Here is a 19,095-nt window from a genome sequence, read left to right as displayed (position 1 = left end):
CTGTAGTTGTCTGAGTTTTTTTATGACCAAAGAAAAAATATATATATAAAATATCAGTTTTAAAAGTATTGTCAACAACTTTGGCCATAGTGGTAGCTAGCTGCTTTAAAACTCAAAATTCAAACAAATACATATAAGAAGGTGATAATATTTTCAGTTTACTCTACTAATATTCATATGGTTCAAGATATTTTCTGGTTGTAATTAGAAAATAATCTTAAAGACAACCTTTTTTTACCTTGTTATTTAATGTGCCTTGTCGTCTTGTACATAGTCCATAGTACCTTAGTACCAGACACTAAAAACAACAAAATTATGATTTTTTTTTTATGAGTTACTGTCATATATCCTCAAATCTTCAGAGCGCTTTACACCTGTTATTAAGCGAACACTGAGAATCTTTTACTCCTGAATACAACTACTCCAACTAAAATTAATAACAAATAAATTAATTCAAACAATTGAAATCTGTTTTTAAAATAAAGACTGAAACATTGGATCTGAATATTACAGGAAAGATGAATACAATATAAAAATAAAACCTTACATAAGCTTGATTTGTGTGTGTGTGTGTGTGTGTGTGTGTGTGTGTGTGTAGCACCTGCAGCTCCAGTGTGTAGCCGGCTGGCAGTGTCTCAGTCAGCAGAGGAAGCCACTGAAGCCATGGAAGTGTCAGAGGAGGCGGGGCCAGCTGAGGAGGGCGGTAGCTCCGCCTCTTCTGGAACATTCACTGAACATGTCTTTACAGATAATTCACACAGGTAACACACACACCCCACTATAATCCTATAGACATATAGAGAACAAAACAAGTGTGAATCAGACCGTAGTGTGATTTTAGATCACTGACTCTTCATTAACTCACACTGTGATTGGTTGAAACAAGGCAGCTCAGCTTTCAAGTTATCATGGGAGGTTTCAGTAGCCATGGCAACATGCCTAGAAGTAATGTAGTCTAATTATTGGTGGTGTGGTCATTATGTACACAAGAAACTGAATTTCAGTGATCCATAATAATGTTTTGTGATGGATGCAGTTAGGACTCATTGAAACGTTTGGTCTATGAATTGTATATACTGTATGTTTTGTATAATATTCACACACATTGTGAATAATTTTGATGCTCATCATGTAATATTTTCTATGATAATGTGAAATGTGTAATATATGTGTTTAGTGAGGGTGGGGGCACTAAGGAGGAAGTGACATCAGCACCTGCAGACTCAGAAAACGGAGGAGATGAACGTGCTGGAACCAGTGCCGCACCCACCATGTGGCTCGGTGCCCAGAATGGCTGGTGAGTATTTCATATGCATTAGTAAACACATTCACACACACACACACACACACACACACACACACACACACACACACACTTGAAACCCTCTCAAACATTATCATTACCCATCTGAAAGTTATGTTTTGTACAGTACAGTACTGTAGTACCCAATAAACACACACTTCCAGATCAGGTGAGTAATGTCTCTGTGCACTCAATCCTCAGGCTGTATGTGCATTCTGCAGTGGCAAACTGGAAGAAGTGCCTCCACTCCATCAAACTCAAAGACTCTGTACTCAGTCTAGTGTAAGTGGAGTCCTAATGAACAGTGCTTTTATTATGCATTATAAAGACAGTTATTATATATATTTATGTGTTATGTGTATATTCCCTCTTTCTCGGTCTGTCAGGCATGTTAAAGGAAGGGTGTTGGTGGCACTGGCAGATGGAACTCTTGCCATTTTCCACAGAGCTGAAGGTTTATATTTTCTATTATCTGTCTCTCAAACTATGGACACTTTATTGTCTTGTTATAAATAATTTCATTGTTAATAATGCAAACATATTAACACCAGTGATGTACCACTCACGTCTGATTTAAACAGGGGTGCCAACATTTACGATTTATCCCTAGCATTTATGATTTTTGACCCCTGTGAACGGTGATACAGGAGATTCCTGAAAATGACACTTTTCTGCTTTCTCAGCTAAAGCAGCAGTGGCTCTAAACGAGATTAAAATTCACCAACAGGAAAACCAATTCAATGCAGTATATATGGAAAATGCATTTGTGGATGCAGGCTGTGAAAAACACATTTACTTTCACATTACTTTACCTAGGTGAACTTTCAGCTGTGAATTCTCAAACCGCCAATAAGAGCGAGTATTTTGCAGTTCTGGGTCGATTAACAAGCAGTTCAATAATAAAATGCAGTAAAAAAATGTGATGAGCGCAGTCATTGAAATATTTTATAATTTATAATTATCTTTTTTATGTAGTTATTTCATGTTCCTATTTGAGCAGAAAAATTTTATTATATTACTATGTATACATACATGTATTATATACTTATACTGTATACTTTATTGTTATGGGCAAAATAATATGGATGTGCACTTGTTTTAATTTTGAAACAATTATATAAACCAAGCTTTTACACTCAGCTGGTTGCTTATGAATCCAAACGTTTCTGTAAATTGCAGTTAAATATCAGTTCAACCCGTTCATGTTTTAATATTTATTCTGTTAGCATCCCATCCACTAATATAATATAATATAATATAATATAATATAATATAATATAATATAATATAATATAATATAATATAATATAATATAATATAATATAATATAATATAATATAATATATGCTAGGGACAAATGTCTATTTTTTTAGGCTAGAATCTTCTTGTTAACAATGTTGGCACCTTTGTTTAAGTCATGATTTTCATTCTGTAACTTTGTCACTAGATCAAGAATCGATTCAGACAATGACTTGGAACATTTTTACTGAAGTTTGTGTTGATAAATCAGTTAAGGTAATAACCGATTGTTCAGCAGTAAAAATAGTACTCAAAATTATTACTCAGACTGCCCGACTACAGTCTCCTGCAGTTCATTAAGATATCCAGAGTTCTCCTGATAAATTAAATCATCAGGACTTTGGACTTAGACGTGAGGGCGAGATGACTTAGATTTGACTTAAGGATATGAGACTTGACAACAACATTAAATTAAAGATAAGTTATAGAGCAGACTGATTGGTAAGATGTACCTGTACCTGTATGCATGTGATCTACACACAGACGGTCAGTGGGATCTGTCGAACTATCATCTGATGGACCTGGGTCGCCCTCACCACTCCATTCGCTGTATGGCTGTGGTGCATGACAAGGTCTGGTGTGGCTACAAGAACAAAATCCATGTAATCCAGCCAAAGAGCATGCAGATTGAGGTAAACTCATACTTTACATATTCACTAATGAATACAAAAAAAATGAATCATTTAGTAGTATATTATATATCAGAGATCATATTCATGTAATGTTTTCCTGATAGCCAAGTTAAATATGTAAGGAATAAAACACAATATGGAATGCTCTTATAGGAAGACATTAATTATTTTACAATAACAGAAGTATTTCATTCCTCTTTACCCCAGCAATTTTAAAATAATTGCAATTTTTATTAATTAAAGAATGACGTCATACATTTTAGCTTAGTTATATTTAGTGTTGTGGAACATCTGCAAAGCAAGTTTTTTTTTTTTTTTTGTATTTTCCTGTTCTCACTCACATTGTAGCATCTATGAACAGTTTCCTCACTTTATCTTGAAGTTAATAGGACAGAAATAATGCAGCTTGTTTTGTTACCGAGAACCCGTAAAAATACAGAATCCTCTATCCTGAAGACTTTCCTGTGGTGGAAAATGTAAAGTTATAGATTTACCTCTAATTGTTACAAAGCAGAGACACTAGAGTTAATTTTGTTAAATAAATCTCCTTACAGAAAACTTCACCAAATCAATAATCATACATTTTTCAAAACAACACAGTTTTAATCTGTTTATTATTAGACTTATTGTATGGATTGTCTGCCATCCAGGTCCCTGTGTAAGTTGTTACTACAGAAACAATAACATATTAGAATGCGTGCCGATACTGTTGTCAGAGCTGTTGTTATGAAAAATTAATCAACACCCTCTGACCTATCAGAATCAAGAATTCAATAATTAAGCAATATTGAACAAGCAAGAGTGCTATTGTACTGAATATCAGCATGACTGTGATTTGGCCGTAGGCATATGGCCGCAGGTAATCACACTCCTGCAGATATTCAGTACAACAGCACGACTGAGAGTTTTATACAACAGCTGTTTAAACAAGAAATTAATATCGAGTAACCGACATTTCAAGTACAATATGGGAAAATATGTTGTTTATTTTTGCTCCATCAATGAAAATAATTCCCAAAGAAGCCACAGCTGGATAGTGTTGCGTGTTGCCATGCCAAAGCACAGACTGACTGACAGCCCATAGTAAGAGTAGTAACGGTTTCAATACATTGGTAGAATGTGAATATGAAGTAGTGAACACAGACATGTGGAGTGATACAAACAGTGAAATGTCCCGTGCGCTGTTATGCTAGATATCAGCACTCTTGGAACACTGCTTGTCCAGTCAAATTAGTGGACTAGAACTAACTGTTGTATAATATACAAATAGAGCACTTTAACCATGTGCTCTGTGATTGATTAATCTTTGAGATTTCACTAGTGTCTCAATCACTTTCCTTTACTTTATTTATTTCTCAATCACTTTCCTTTACTGTATTTATTTCTCAATTACTTTCCTTTACTTTATTTCAGTTACTTTAATCACATAAGTTTGGTATAATTCATGTAGAAAAAAATCTTTAACCCTGACACCTGATGGGTAAACCAAGTTGTTTTAATATATTTAAACATTTGCTACATCGCAATATATTATTTTTCTTCATATTGTGGAACTCACTCTTCTGCTCTTCTTTGCAGAAATCATTTGACGCTCACCCTCGCAGGGAGAGCCAGGTCAGGCAGCTTGCCTGGATCGGAGACGGCGTATGGGTGTCCATCCGTTTGGACTCCACACTGCGATTGTACCATGCGCTCACACACCAGCACCTTCAGGATGTGGACATCGAGCCCTATGTCAGCAAGATGCTTGGTAACACTGTTCTCTCTTTGGTTGAAATCTAATCAAATGCTAACTGCATGTCCATTTATATGTACGGGTTATAGACAGTGATCTGAGTTTGCAGAATTCAGAGCAGCAGTAGTTGATCTCTGCTTTATGTTGGTTTTGATTGACAGGTACAGGGAAGTTGGGCTTCTCATTTGTTCGGATAACAGCTCTGCTGATTGGAGGAAACCGATTGTGGGTAGGAACAGGAAATGGAGTCATCATCTCCATCCCTCTGACCGAGAGTAAGTTTTAATAGAGAATAACCTATTTGCTTGGTCACTGATGTAAAACAAACCATTTTTCTTTTGTCTGTTGTAACTTCTTCGACACTCTGTGATTCTTATGACATCTTTCTCCATTTCTTTTCTGCCAACCCTACTTCTATATCTGCATTTACTTTTCTTTTTACCCCCTGCCTGCGCCCTTGCTTCGTCTGATGGATTTTGCTCTGTGCCCCCATCTCCCTTTCTCCCTTTTCTAATTCCTGTAGCTATAGTCCTACATCGGGGACAACTTCTTGGCCTGAGGGGTAAGTTTAGAGCCATCTGTCGCCCTTTAATCCTGTCACTTTTTTACATCATCCATCTTCTTTTCCCATTCGCTTTCTTCAAATCATTCAGTTCTTATAAGTTGCACTTCATGGTTTATCATGGTTTACATTACCTTTCTGCATGACTGCACTTATTTTGTGGCTGTTTTTATTTTGTTATCGTAAACTTGACCTTGTATATATTTGTGTGCATGTGGTTTTTTTTTTGTATGTGGATTCATAATTTCCTGTAGAGAAGCTCCCTTTTGAACTCTTTTGTTTCATTTGATTCTAATGCTTCGTTCATATAGTGCTCTCTGGAGAGCCTGGAGGACTGATTGCTCCTTTCATTTAAAGGTGGAGTTTGTAATTTTTAAAATGTAAAGGGTCTCACTAGTTTCTTCATTTAAGCTTTTGTTTACTTTTTTCTGGCCCAGAAACTAGCTCCGCTCTACTCTTTTTCCCATACTTAATTTCAGCAGAGGAATTTGTTGTGGGGAAAGAGAAGGCTCATCAATAAAATGTTTCTTGTAATTGCAGTTCACCTCGCAGACAACAGAAGGCTCTAAAATTACAAACTGCTCCTTTAGGCGTTGGTCTGCTATTATTTCTCGTCAATCGGTTTGTTGCTAATAGATTTCTTGTGCTTCATTTCTAGCAAACAAGGTGTCTCCCACATCATCAGGAGGTGTGATCCATGTATATGCTGATGACAGCAACTCAGACAAAGGCAATGGTAGCTTCATCCCATACTGCTCCATGGCCCAGGCTCAGCTGTGCTTCCATGGGCACCGGGATGCAGTCAAATTTTTCGTGTCAGTGCCAGGTATGTGCTGACTTCCCCTTTAGTGTCTTTTAATTACTCTTCAAAATGTACTTAAAAGAGTATTACAATAATTTATTTGTTACTCTTTGATTTTAGAATAAGGTGTAAACATATATAGGCTTTTTACCTCATTGCTGTTTTCATTTTTTTTCCAGGCAACGTGCTGGCCACCCTAAATGGCAGTGTCCTGGATAGTCCATCAGAGTCTCAGGGTTCTTCAGCCCCAGCGGAGACAGAAGCTCAGAGTGTTCAGAACGTGTTGGTCCTCAGTGGAGGGGAGGGCTACATTGATTTCCGCATAGGTGAGCAACACTGACACACATACAAAAGCACAGAACTACTGGGGCGTTTGAAGTAGTGGGGCAGCATTGTGGTGTAGATTTAAAGCAATTATCTTTGTGGAGTTCGGCAAGTTTTCTGGGTTTTCCAGTTTACTCCTGCCTCCGAAAAAGATGATGATAGGTGACCGGCTACTTTATGTGTATGAATGTGTATGTATGAATGGTGCCCTGCAATGGACTAGCGTCCCATTCCTGGGACAGGCTCCAGTATAAAGCAGTAACAAAAATGAATGAATGAATGAATGAATGTACAGTGGGCGAGGCAGTATATCCTAAAATTATATTGTAATTTGAACTATATAATGTGATTTGAACTGCATTGAACATTATTGATAATCATTTGTTTCTGGTCATTTTTATTCCAGGTGATGGTGAGGATGATGAAACTGAGGAGGCAGATGGCGAAGCCCCTCAGATTAAGCCAACATTGTCTAAAGCTGAGAGGAGCCATATTATTGTTTGGCAGGTGTCCTATGTCCCCGAGTAATGCTATCAGACACTTTATGCCTGCATTCCCCATCTTGTAACTTTGGCCCCAAATATTCTCTATGAAACCTTGTGTATTCCTAACAATGCCCCTTAAATTCTGTATGTAAGCTCTGTAACTACCCCCTAAGGCCTGTATTTACCATCCCTAAATTGTAACTATCCCCTGTATGTTGGCTGATTTGCCCCTGTGACTGCCCTTTACTCCAATGCGAACAGCTCAAGACTCTTCTACATCTTACAGCTGAACGGCAATTATAAATGCATTCGATACAACTACCTTTCTCAGAATAACTCAGTTTTTGCCAAATGTATAAACATGCTCTTGCGCTATTCTTACTTGTCCACCAGCTCACAGCTCACTGGATAGTTGCTTTTATTCCAGGTGGAATAAGGATAGGGAGCTGTGATTGGTTAAAAGGGTTTGCAGAGCTCTTTGGTTTGTATGATCCTTATTTAGGAATTTGTTTATATGATGTAATAAGGAGGATGGTGGGGAAGACGCAAGGGATGTGTACAAAGGTGTAAATATTGAGGCTCGGTACATACAACGTAGTGTCATTTTAGGGGAGTAATTGAAAGTGTGATACCTGATGGCTCAGGAATTGAAATGACAATAAGATAAGAAAGCACATTTGAAGGAGACCTGTTTCAAATATTTAAAATGTCACTGATATGGCAGATAAAGTCAATAAATACAAAATTGTTTAAACACCACCCTAAATTAACATACAGAAAGTAAGACATATCCATCAGGTAAGCTGTGAGCTGGCTTTATCTTCAAAGTAGACTGGGTTTTGTGGGACACACACAAGTTCTATGATTGGCTACTGGTTTGACTGACAGTTGAAAGGACCGATCTGATCGTCTGTATGTAACAATATATGTTCTCTTATGTGTGGTTAAATATTAAATATTAAACATATTCGTGCTCTGAAGAGATTTACTCGTGTGATCATCTTGTACTTTGTAGCCATTTTCCCTACACTAAAATGTGTACTTTAAACACAACATTTTCAGTGCCTTGTTTATTTCCTTAAACTTGATATGCCTATTAGGTTACGGGTTACACGGCCTTCCAAGAGGCTTTAGGATTGTAGCTGATGCACTGTTGAGTAACATGTACATATAAAGTGAATGGCTTTAGAAAACCCTTTATTTTATTTACCCTTTATTAACACGCTATTTGGGCAGCAGAGCACAAGAAACAACTAAACGTAGTTTAAAAAAAAAAAAAAAAAAAAAAAAAAAATAGCAGGCGCCAAAGCTGGAGTGTAAAAACAGCACAAGTGTAAGGCCTGTAAGGCGAACAAGCTCACTCAGCTCATTATTGCTTTTGTCATTATTCTCATCCATACATACAGTAACATGCACTTCAGGATCTACAAGAGGACCCATGCAATATTGAAACAATGCTGGTGTTTTCCTTTCCTTAAGTTTGAACATGCGTATAGCTTTAATCAATTTGCTGGAGTGGTCTATGGCTCATGGTAGCACAAGCCTTCCTTCTGTTATAAGTGCAGTACATTTTGGTCAAGATTATAAATTCTGCATTGCTCAACTACTAGATCAGTTTTTGGTTTAAATCTGCAATTATTCACACAAGCTGACAAGAGTGATGTGCTAAAATTTAAATTCTTGGACAGAACTGAAATTCAGGACACTGATTTATTATTTTTTTTTCTTTTTATTGCGGCCAGGGCATCAATGCTAGTGGAAAAAGTCTAGGAAACGTCAAATTATCAATATAAACCTAAATCCATATAGAAACAGAACTGAATATGCAACAGTAGTCAGCATTTAAACAGCAAGCTAACTAATGACTAACAGGCCCTGGATGAATGAGCAGAAGATAAATATTTTATAGTGTCACGTTTTTGTTTTTATGCCTCTATCCAGGAAAACATGCAAAAAGCAGGACCACTAAAGATACCCAACTAAGTTTTGAACATTGCAAAAAGACGAGCAAAGGAAACAGCATGTGTTTTTTAACTACTAATCAAGATTTTAGCTTCTCAAATAGCAACAAGACTTATTTCAACAATAAGTCCTATAACGATTTGTAGTTTTGACATCTGACTCTATTTAGCTTATGAAATGGAAATGGTTCATTTCAGCACATCCACAGCTCAAATCCTTTGTGTGTGTACATTTTGGTAGAGAGCTCTACCATGCCACTCACTAGACCTCTAGAAATGCCACAAAGAATTCAAACTTTTGTACCAATTCTGTAGAATTGTACTTCAGGGAAAAATTTCATATTGCTAGACATACATCAGGTTACAATGCTGTGTGTTGATGTGGTAAAGAGAGGGCATCATACGTAGATCCACTGCTCAGTGCTCTCTTCCCAGCAGGCGAGCTCATGCTCTTTGAACCACAGGGAGATTTCTCTCTGTGCACTCTCCACTGAGTCACTTCCATGGACAACGTTCCTGCAACACAAGACATACACCAGTTTAATGAGGACTAGCCAGTACTTAGCTACTATCTTGTAATCTGCTCTGCATGTCATCTCTTGAAAAATACTGATCCTGTCATCCTGAAATACTGAGGCCTGATTTAGACATACAGGATGAAGGCATGGATAAAAATTAACATGTGGCTCAAGTGCATCCAAAGTTGTATCTTCAGGAGATTTTCTCTGCAAAATTTTCCATTAGTGATTAAAAAAAAAATCTCATAAAAACATTTCAAAACAGTTATCTTTTAATAATTTATTTGGCCTAGCATTTCCTGAAATCACTTCTTTCTTACTATGGGGTTTTAGTGGTTTAGGGAATATAAAGCATGGATAACTATAGTGCAGAGACAGCCAAATTATCAATTTATTAGCTAGCCCACTGTGCAAGTGAAAGCTCCAAAGTGTTGCCCAGTACCTTGTTAGCTAATGTATTGTAATAATGTATTAAGAATTAGTTTAGTTCATTAACGCTGACTAAGGGATACGAAGCAATATGCAAATTCCCAGGGAATGGATGACTATGTAGCCAGTCAGAAGACTCTTCTTAAAAAACAACATTGGTGACTGCTACATCAGCAGCAGCAGCCTATCAAGCCTACTTGTCCACCGGGTAACTACAAATAAAACAACAGCCCAGACACATAATCTAGTGATCTGTCCACTCCTGTAGTGTAGTGCTAATTTTGGTACCTAGTCCCATTAGCTACACTTTAACATAATTAACAGACACTGTGACTTACCGGCCCACTTCCACACCGTAATCTCCTCGGATGGTTCCTGGAAGAGAGTCTGCAGGGTTTGTCTCGCCAAGCATCTTTCTGGATGTTTTCACCACATCCAGACCTTGCCATACCTGTGTGAGATTTAAAGGATTGTAGTGGTTCACACAAACAAATCAAACAAGTTTTGAGAATTTATTCCATACAACTGTAGTACAGGATGCAATTAGAAAATCAAATGTGGAGGAGCAGAGGAATAAACTCTGGATGAATGTGTGTGTCTTACCATTGCTACAATAGGCCCAGAGCTCATGTATTTCACAAGGCCTTTGTAGAATGGCTTCTCTCTCAATTCCCAGTAGTGCTCCCTCAATTGCTCCTCAGAAGCCTAACCAACCATAAACACGCACACAAAGAAATACAGGTTTGTGATATGGTACATAAAATTTATTGACGGGACAATCCAGATAGAAAAAAAAGTTGCAATCCAAATCCAGAATTACTGGCACCCTTTAATAGAATAAGCAAAACTGTTTGTATAAAATAAACATTGCAGACAATGAGTTCTCCTTTTTCTGTTGTAGTGTCCATCAAAAACATATCCTCATGCTAGTATAAATAGGTCAGGGTCTAAAAATACTGTCAAGCTTAAAAGCTGCTACAGGGAAGTTGGTACAAAGAAATTGGTACAGCATCAAAAACCGTACAAGTAATTTTTAAAAAAAATTTATGTTCATTTAAGTGCTTAGTGCATAGGTTCGCCCATGTAGAAATACAAATGATCTTAGAATTGAAACAGCAATTCCGAGTCTCTATCTCAAGCTGTGTGACTTACATAAGCCAATGAAAACACAAGCTGAAATTCAGGTTTAGCTGTGGCTGTTGGGCTTTCACTAGTAACATGGCACTCAGAATATCATGCCAGCCTATAAGCATGGTTTTTATGTGTACGTTATGTGTACACATAGGCACTATTTAAGGGTAAGGGTTTTTCTTACCTGCAGGAATTTCAGGCCGACCAGTTTAAAGCCTTTTCTTTCAAAGCGGCGGATGATTTCTCCCACCAGCCTCCTCTGGACACCGTCAGGCTTCACGGCGATGAAAGTGCGCTCGTTCACACCCGTCCATCCTGCAAATCCAGACACCAGCTGCACTTTACACTTCTCATCAACATCAATCTAATAAGCCAACACTTTCTTTTTCAAAGAGTGGGCCAGGAACCCCAGGGATCTGTGAAGCATAGCCAGGGTTTCTGTGGTTCAAATATGGGGCAATTACACTACTTTGTGCTGCTACTGACCCCATGTTACAGCTATCATTGCAACCATCTGACAATAAGGCAGATGATTTCTGCATGAGAAATATCCTGAGTTTAAGTTTAATTGCTTTGAAATGAGTAATAACTGTGCTTATATGCCACAACTAACATCTGATTGGGTGGTTTTGCTGTTTTGTTGTAAACTTTTCTGCAATCACAGACCACTTACAGTAAAAAGAAAGAAAGAACGAAAGAACGAAAAATCAACAACCCACCTTACACACACACACACACACACACACACACACACACACCACAAGACTCATATTACAAGTATAATTTAAAAAGTCAAATAACAAGCAAAAATGTACCCCCACGTTTATTTGTTGGTGTGTATTAAAATTGCAATTAGATTCAATCTGATCATTAATTATGCTTATTCTTATATTGAATTTTAGATAGAAAATGAACAGTTTCCTATATGGAACATTAGTCCATTAGGAACATAATGCTGAAATCAAAAGGAAATTTTTTTTTTTTAAATGCATGCATAGGTTTTCTGGAAGAGAGAGAGCAAGAGAGAGAGAGAGAGAGAGAGAGAGAGAGAGAGAGAGAGAGAGAGAGAGAGAGAGAGATGCTGGTGAGGAATGACTGTTTATCGCAGTAATGACTGTTTGTCTCTCAGATGTTCCACAACATTAAATTGAAGTATAAACTGTAAAAGAGCATGACATGTCGTTCGTTAATAAATTAAACATTGTACTTGTTGACAAATCACTATGGTATAAGCAGAAAAACACGCTCCACACTGTGGTTATACGCAAATAATGCACAAATGTTTGGAGTGTGTTATTGCTTACATAACAGCTCTGACAATAATCACACCACCCTGTCACTGATTATTTTCCTATAACAGCATTCCCCATTGTGTTTTATTCCTCTCATATAATACTTCTAAAAAGTGTTCGTTCACATGAGTGGAATTTGTAACTGTAAAAAAAATCTGAATGGAGAGTTTTTCGTGTTAATTTCTTTACTTTTTAATGTTAAGCTCTTTCAGTACGCAGATATCAGAACACCAGTTGTTGATATTGGTTATAAATTAGTCAGGAGAATTTCTTTACACACTGGAAAGTTGATGCTAACATTAGCACTAGTATTATTATAGACTTCTCCCTCTCATTGAAACCTGACTCATGACTCACTGTTGACCACTTTGCCATCTGCGCTTTCTTTTCGACGCCTCTTGCCTTGATTCTCTACTACGGCTAAAGAACGCTTCATTTTGGTGTCATTACATGGAATAACCGTGACATGGCAGGTCTGTATTAATTTCCAACTTTAGCCTCTAGCCTCTTTTCTAGAGCAGGCGCTCGGATGCATGGGAAATGTTGTTCGTTATTAAACACACCAGGCACTAACAGCTTCCAAATTACACAATTCCAACTACCATGAGCACCAGGACTTAAAATTTGGAAACACACCTACACACACACCTATCTAACACACAGGTGCTGCTGTAAGCTTTATTACTGTACCACCTTCATTATTAAAACTAGAATAACTTGTAAAACTCGACAGTGGTGTCCACTGCCACCATGTCATTTAAATAACAATAATAAAATGAGTTTGCATCAGGCAAATCAAGCAGGTGGAGAAACACAGCGATGTCCTGACAGAGCTGAGTCTTAGTTTTTGTTCGGATTTCCACTCTGAGCTTTATAGACACTGCATATGAATGACGTTACAGAAATATGAATGTGTTACAGAAAATATTTCATATGTGACAGGCAGGTACTCCTCTACCGAGAACACTAAGCACATCTTTTTTTTTCAAAAGCAAATTCTCTCATGCCTTTTGGGATGGAGTGAAAGTTTGGTTAACTGATAAAAAGGTAGTTGTTTTGAACTTGGCTTTTGTAGACATTAAATACGGGAACTATGAAGAAGATGGCCATATAAGTTGGTTTTTTTTTTTTTTTATAAATAACACTATATTATTGGCTAAGCATTTTATCCACAAATGCAGATTTTTTAAATCCCCCCCAAACATTAAAAATAAAAAAATGGGTTTTTGTTTACAGTATCTGATAAATACAATTTGTTATAAAAATAGTGTTAATACCACTGTGATAAATTTATCATCATTGATGTGGATGCAGTAGTTTTCCAAAGTTACTATGGATCTTGTTGAGCTTTGTCAGGTGTCTATTTTTTTTCTTTCTTTTTTTTGTTTTAAATCCTGTGGTTAATATTATGTTGTGTCTGAGCCCCTGTTATATGTTTAACTGAGTAACTTGGAACTTGAATGACATCTTGTTTTAAAATTCTTGGTTTTCACTGAATGAATGAATGAATGAATGAATAAATAAATAAATAAATGTGACAGCCAGGTAACCAACACGTGATGACGTCACAGCTACACCTTGGCTGGCTCGTGTTTAAATAATGGCGCTCGTGCAGGATGAGAAAGGAAACAAAACACTGATAATTATGAAAAAAAGAAAAAAAAACTAAAACTATATTTCAAACAGTTTTTCAGTGTGTTACAGATACAGGCACGCTGTTGTGGTGATTCACATCACCAGAGCTTCAGTATGGGATACAGGATTAGGAAACCAAACCTGGACGTCTTTGTTAGGCTAGCTGCATTAACTGCTTATGCTAATTAAATATTTAAAAGAAAAAAAAACAATTAAAATGTACTTTATCAGCAGGGTCAAGTTCAAGTGGAGAGTTTGTATTCAATGAAATGATGGACGCGTGTATTATCATTTAGGTTTCTCACACTCACACACACACACACACACACACACAAGGGCAGCATGTAAGTTATACTGTCTTGAGGCTGTGTTTTTTTTTTTGTTTGTTTTTTGCTAGAGCTTAAAAGCAAAATATGGAGATGAAGATAAAAAACGTATAAAATAAATACCAAGTGTGTGCGTTTCATTGTAAAAGTGCTTTTACACACACACCCACACCCCTCTAGTAAAGGCTAAGTATATGGACTAAACCCAGCATGGCTACTCTAAGATACTCAGCTTAGCTAGCACACACTCACACACTAACCGGTAAAAGGGATAACGCGAGTTTTCCTGAGAACACTGAGTATATTTCAGCTAATCAGGATGAAGCCCAGTCTTCACACAGCACTCACCTGTCTTGAAGACGTGAGCGAAGAACGCCAAGAAAACACAAATCATGTCTGTGATCTACCGGCTGCTCGGCCGCGTCTCTCCCACGAGCTCCTCGGAGAAACAGCGAACGCGCGCGAGAGGGCGCGCGTGCGCGATAAAGTCTCGAGGACCAGATGGGCGCGCGTGCTAGCATGCTCGCGCCTGTAGTGAGGGATTAGCCTTAGCATCTGAGTCTTTTCAAAGCCCTGCCTTTATTTAAAAAATACTTTTATTATTCGTTTTATTAAGCTTTTATTTCATTGCTGTTTAAAGTTACCCAGTGCCATTGTACTTAATAAAGGTTACTTGACTCTGACTGGCCTGACTAGATTTCCAGCCTGGCCCTTTCCCATTAAAACCATAGAGCTACTGTATTTTTTTTTTTTTTTTTTTTTTTTGTTCTTCATAAGTTATGAACATAGTAAATTAATATGGGAGGAAATAACGCTTAATGACCACTGTCAAGTAGTCAAGTATCATGTCTTATTTTAATAATATCTGACTAAAGACATTCCAGTTATGTTAGTCATCACCATGAACTAAGAGTACTGCTTTTTATGTCAAAATGAATCACTGCCTTAACTATCTGACACTAGTCAATAAGAGAACAGCAAAAAATCATGCCATGTAAATGTATTGATCAAGACACACTCCGAAAAATAGTACTAAACTGTACGAAACCCTTGAGGCTGTCACCTCAAGGGTACATCTTTTGGTTCTTTAGTGTGCACCTCTTACATGGTAATATGAATGTAGTGTACCTACTACTTAGTGTACACAGTTGGACCTACATGAATGCCAGTTAACTTTACTGTATCGCTAATATATACTATATAGCCAAAAGATTGTGGACACCTGACTGTCACACCCATATGTGGCTCTTCCCCAAACTGTTGCCACAATGTTGGAAGCACACAATTGTATGAAACGTCTTTGTACACTGCAACATTAAGGTTTCCCTTCACTGGAACTAAGGAGCCCAAACATAACAGTAAATATACAGGTTTCACTGTGGATACATTTGAAAAAGGAGCAGTACAAAAGCATACACAAATGTTTACCAGTGTTGCTGTTGTTGCCACTGAAATATTGTGGCAAAGACAGGCATAGCTACACTACACCCCGCATAGTGAGAAGAAATGTTTCATTTTACGATTTTGTCATTAGTATCTCATTTTTATTTACAAATAATGCAAATGCTATTATCAGAGCATGTACAGTAATTGACATCACATAGAGAGATTACTCTTTCCTCTTTAAGGAAATACAACACCACAAAGAGCCTAAGGTTTAAATTGTCTCTGAGTCATCCTTCAGTGGCCTGACTCCAAGGAATAGTCTTTGACAGTAAAAGATGTTTTTCAGCCATTCTGATTTCCCAAATATGGCTATCATTATGATATAATACATGTTAAATGCTAGCATGTGGGCAGGCTTGTCCTAAAGCTTGTCCTAAATCACTATAAGAACAGCTTCCACTTTGAGATAAACCCCATACATAAAAAGAAAGCAGGAGGAATTCATTAAGGTTACTCAAAGATTTGATCTTTCTCCACTGAATTCAGCTTACACAGGCGTTCCCTCCTGTTTCTGCTGTTCCTGGCTGCGGAAGTACTCTTTGCTGAGCAGCACGTCTCGTTTAAGAGGTAGGCTGGGTTCAGGTAGGGTGCTGGCATCGACGCCGAGCTGCTTGGCTTGCTGTGCTAACATCATGGCACGCAGGAGCGGCGGGTAGCACACATGTCGGATGGGGGGTTCGGGGACAGGCTCGAAGCGTGTAAAGGTCTCTTCTTCATGTTTGGGAACCAAGCGCCAGTCGTGGTACATGACCTTATCTATCTCCTTCTCAGAGTCTTCTGTTTTACCTGGAATACAATGCAGATGCAGTACACCTATACACACCAATACCTCTAACATTTATGAAATCAAACCTGATGTGGATGCCTGTACATATTGGTCATTTGAATTTCAACTATTCAATGATGATTTTGAGTATACTGTCACATTCAGATTTATATGGCATGGTTAACAATGACAAGATTATATCTTAAAACATGCTATAGACTCCTTACTGGAGACCACAGCTGATCTAGTATTAGCCACCATATTATCAAACACTTTGTTCAAACATTCCATTATATCCATTATAGTAAAGATATAAATTATCCATTTTAGTAAAGACGGTAAGCCTAATGTAGTTTCAGAAACTGACAAGATAAATTTTGTGCTCTTTGGAGAGGGAACCAAGTAAGTAGTAAGTACCCAACTAGAGCTCATTATTTATTTTCTCAGATTCCAAATTTTAAAAGGCACAAAGAATTGAATCTGATGAGTTTCACTGAGTTATTATTGGTGTGTTTATTAAAAAAAAATCCTGATTCTACACTTACCTTTAAATGTCAAAATGCCCCACGCTTTCCCATGGTCCATATTCTACAGGAGAAAAACAAGACAAATAAATCAATAAGTTCCTAATCTTTGACTCTAAAAATACTTCATGCTTTTCGTACATTTCTGAACTCTTAAATAGCCAGAGCTAGACACCCAATACTCGTACCTCTGCTGTGTAGTCTACTTTCACTTTAGTTATCTTCCAGTAGCAGGGCTCTGTGTGCTCCTCCAGCCACGATTTCCGTGTAAAGATCCGTCCCACGCCGAATATGCGCATGCCAGCCAGGAGCCTGAAGAGTGGAGTCTCCCTCCGCACGTCCTGCCAGGCTAGCACTGGCAGCCTCTTACCAGTGAGCGGCCGTGTCATGGTTTCATAGTCCAGGGCATAGCGTTGCGAATCCCGCGGCCGATTTTTCAGCTCTTGATAAGCCCGGATCTTTCGGGCCATCTCAGCAATCAGTCTCAAACGCTTCTTTTTCACCATTGTGACTAAAAGAGAACAGACAAGAGAGAAACACATAATATGTCAGTGTATGTTTCAGACTGGTGGAGCTCTCTCATCTGACACACTACCAGATGAATGGTATGTCTTTTAATCACAGGCAGGGCCATGGTACAAATGGGCTAGCAGGGCTAAGCTCCCCCTGTCTTACAAAGATAGAAAGACATCATTACAAGGGTTCTTTTTTTTCAGATTAATTGCTGTTAACAAATATCTTGAGGCAAATTAATTAGGTGAAGCCAAGCACCACTCCACTAGTGGCCATAAGAAAAACATGCAGAATGGTATGAAGATGTGAGGCTGCGGCTGATTTCTTTCAAGCCCAGACTGTAGATACCTGCAGCCAATCAGTAACAGGCATGTCTCGTGATTGTACAGAATGAAGGTGTTTTTTTTTTTTTTTAGCCAAATATGCATTTGGAGAATAACGAAAAGAAGTCAGACTAATCACACATTGTCCAATCAAAGTATAAATTACACAAAAGGACATATAACACAAGTGTATGTTTAATCCATTTTAGTTTGACTGAAAGAGTTACAGCTGTTCTGTTTACTATGTCTGGTATTCACACAAAACATGGCAAGAACCCAGTACAGCATTACAGAACTTAAACACTAAACAAAAATTTAAATTACAAACGCAGCTGCCTGTCTGCCTTTAAGTGTGTGTTGTGTGTGTTAGTTCATCCCACATCATTGTTAATATACCATCAATGAGACCTTGACACATAATGTATTGCTCATCCCTGACAGTTTCATTGTTGAGCCAGTGATATTAGATTTTATCCCTCACATCTACTATAACACCCAGCTATCACTGTTCACAAGCTTAAACTGCCTGTTTATCACCTGAAATTAAGAATTAATGGCAGTTATCGATAATGTTTATTAATTTATGGGGTGCTGCTGGATATAGTAATTTATTCACCTTCCCACAACACTAAAAATACTGTGAATAAAAGAGCACAGTGTATTAGTTTAGTATTTCTTACTGGGGCACTGACAATGTGTTTTGCAATATATCATCAACCCCTGGTTAATCTGCAAAAACGATTATCATAGGACATATTACAAACCCCTGCTTTATAGCGACAGACAGCTACAGAACCCAGAGGCATCACGTGTAGCTTTAGAACAAGTCCTGCATGAAACAAATAATATACACTCAAACTGCACAATGCTAAAAAAACAAACAAAAAAACAAAATACATATATTAAACAACACATACATGTGATCGCAATAATCACAAGAAGAATAACACGTTTCTCTTACCTGTTTTATTTGACTTGACCTCCACAAACGTAACTTCCGGTACAGTGGCAGCAAAGTAAGCGTTTCGTTCGGAAACAGGGCTACAGTTCCGAGAGTTCCTAGCTGTTCTGACGAGTAAAAAAAAAAAT

At 37.7% G+C, this 19,095-nt stretch overlaps 3 protein-coding genes across 15 annotated transcripts in view; 1 reads left to right on the top strand and 2 right to left on the bottom strand.

The window, feature by feature from the left end:
* The window catches only part of mapk8ip3 (mitogen-activated protein kinase 8 interacting protein 3), a 41,240-nt gene extending 33,118 nt beyond the window's left edge, over positions 1-8,122 (top strand). For 10 of the 13 annotated variants that reach the window (XM_053239144.1, XM_053239139.1, XM_053239143.1 and 7 more), the window contains 11 exons: positions 599-761; positions 1,178-1,297; positions 1,505-1,585; positions 1,690-1,757; positions 3,086-3,234; positions 4,813-4,984; positions 5,131-5,244; positions 5,493-5,531; positions 6,190-6,357; positions 6,513-6,659; positions 7,064-8,122. In XM_053239144.1, the coding sequence (XP_053095119.1) occupies positions 599-761; positions 1,178-1,297; positions 1,505-1,585; positions 1,690-1,757; positions 3,086-3,234; positions 4,813-4,984; positions 5,131-5,244; positions 5,493-5,531; positions 6,190-6,357; positions 6,513-6,659; positions 7,064-7,185 (1,343 nt within the window). In that variant the 3' untranslated portion in view covers positions 7,186-8,122. The remainder of the gene's footprint in view (positions 1-598; positions 762-1,177; positions 1,298-1,504; positions 1,586-1,689; positions 1,758-3,085; positions 3,235-4,812; positions 4,985-5,130; positions 5,245-5,492; positions 5,532-6,189; positions 6,358-6,512; positions 6,660-7,063) is intronic. The other 3 variants (XM_026916366.3, XM_026916369.3, XM_053239140.1) reach the window with 1 other exon arrangement.
* A 295-nt stretch (positions 8,123-8,417) lies between these two features.
* On the bottom strand, positions 8,418-14,933 carry nme3 (NME/NM23 nucleoside diphosphate kinase 3). Its single transcript, XM_026916149.3, has 5 exons — positions 14,783-14,933; positions 11,366-11,496; positions 10,654-10,755; positions 10,389-10,501; positions 8,418-9,619 (listed from the first exon to the last, which is right to left on the bottom strand). The coding sequence occupies exons 1-5, from the start codon at positions 14,826-14,828 to the stop codon at positions 9,502-9,504; spliced, it is 510 nt and encodes a 169-aa protein (XP_026771950.1). The 5' UTR covers positions 14,829-14,933; the 3' UTR covers positions 8,418-9,501.
* Positions 14,934-15,956: 1,023 nt separating this feature from the next.
* On the bottom strand, positions 15,957-19,095 carry mrps34 (mitochondrial ribosomal protein S34). Its single transcript, XM_026916786.3, has 4 exons — positions 18,968-19,095; positions 17,359-17,681; positions 17,192-17,234; positions 15,957-16,666 (listed from the first exon to the last, which is right to left on the bottom strand). The coding sequence occupies exons 2-4, from the start codon at positions 17,674-17,676 to the stop codon at positions 16,368-16,370; spliced, it is 660 nt and encodes a 219-aa protein (XP_026772587.1). The 5' UTR covers positions 17,677-17,681; positions 18,968-19,095; the 3' UTR covers positions 15,957-16,367.

The sequence above is a fragment of the Pangasianodon hypophthalmus genome, chromosome 13 (genome assembly GCF_027358585.1).
Source record: "Pangasianodon hypophthalmus isolate fPanHyp1 chromosome 13, fPanHyp1.pri, whole genome shotgun sequence".
Lineage (NCBI taxonomy): Eukaryota > Metazoa > Chordata > Actinopteri > Siluriformes > Pangasiidae > Pangasianodon > Pangasianodon hypophthalmus.
Note: the sequence above shows the minus strand (reverse complement) of the source record. Positions and strands in the feature narration are given on the sequence as shown.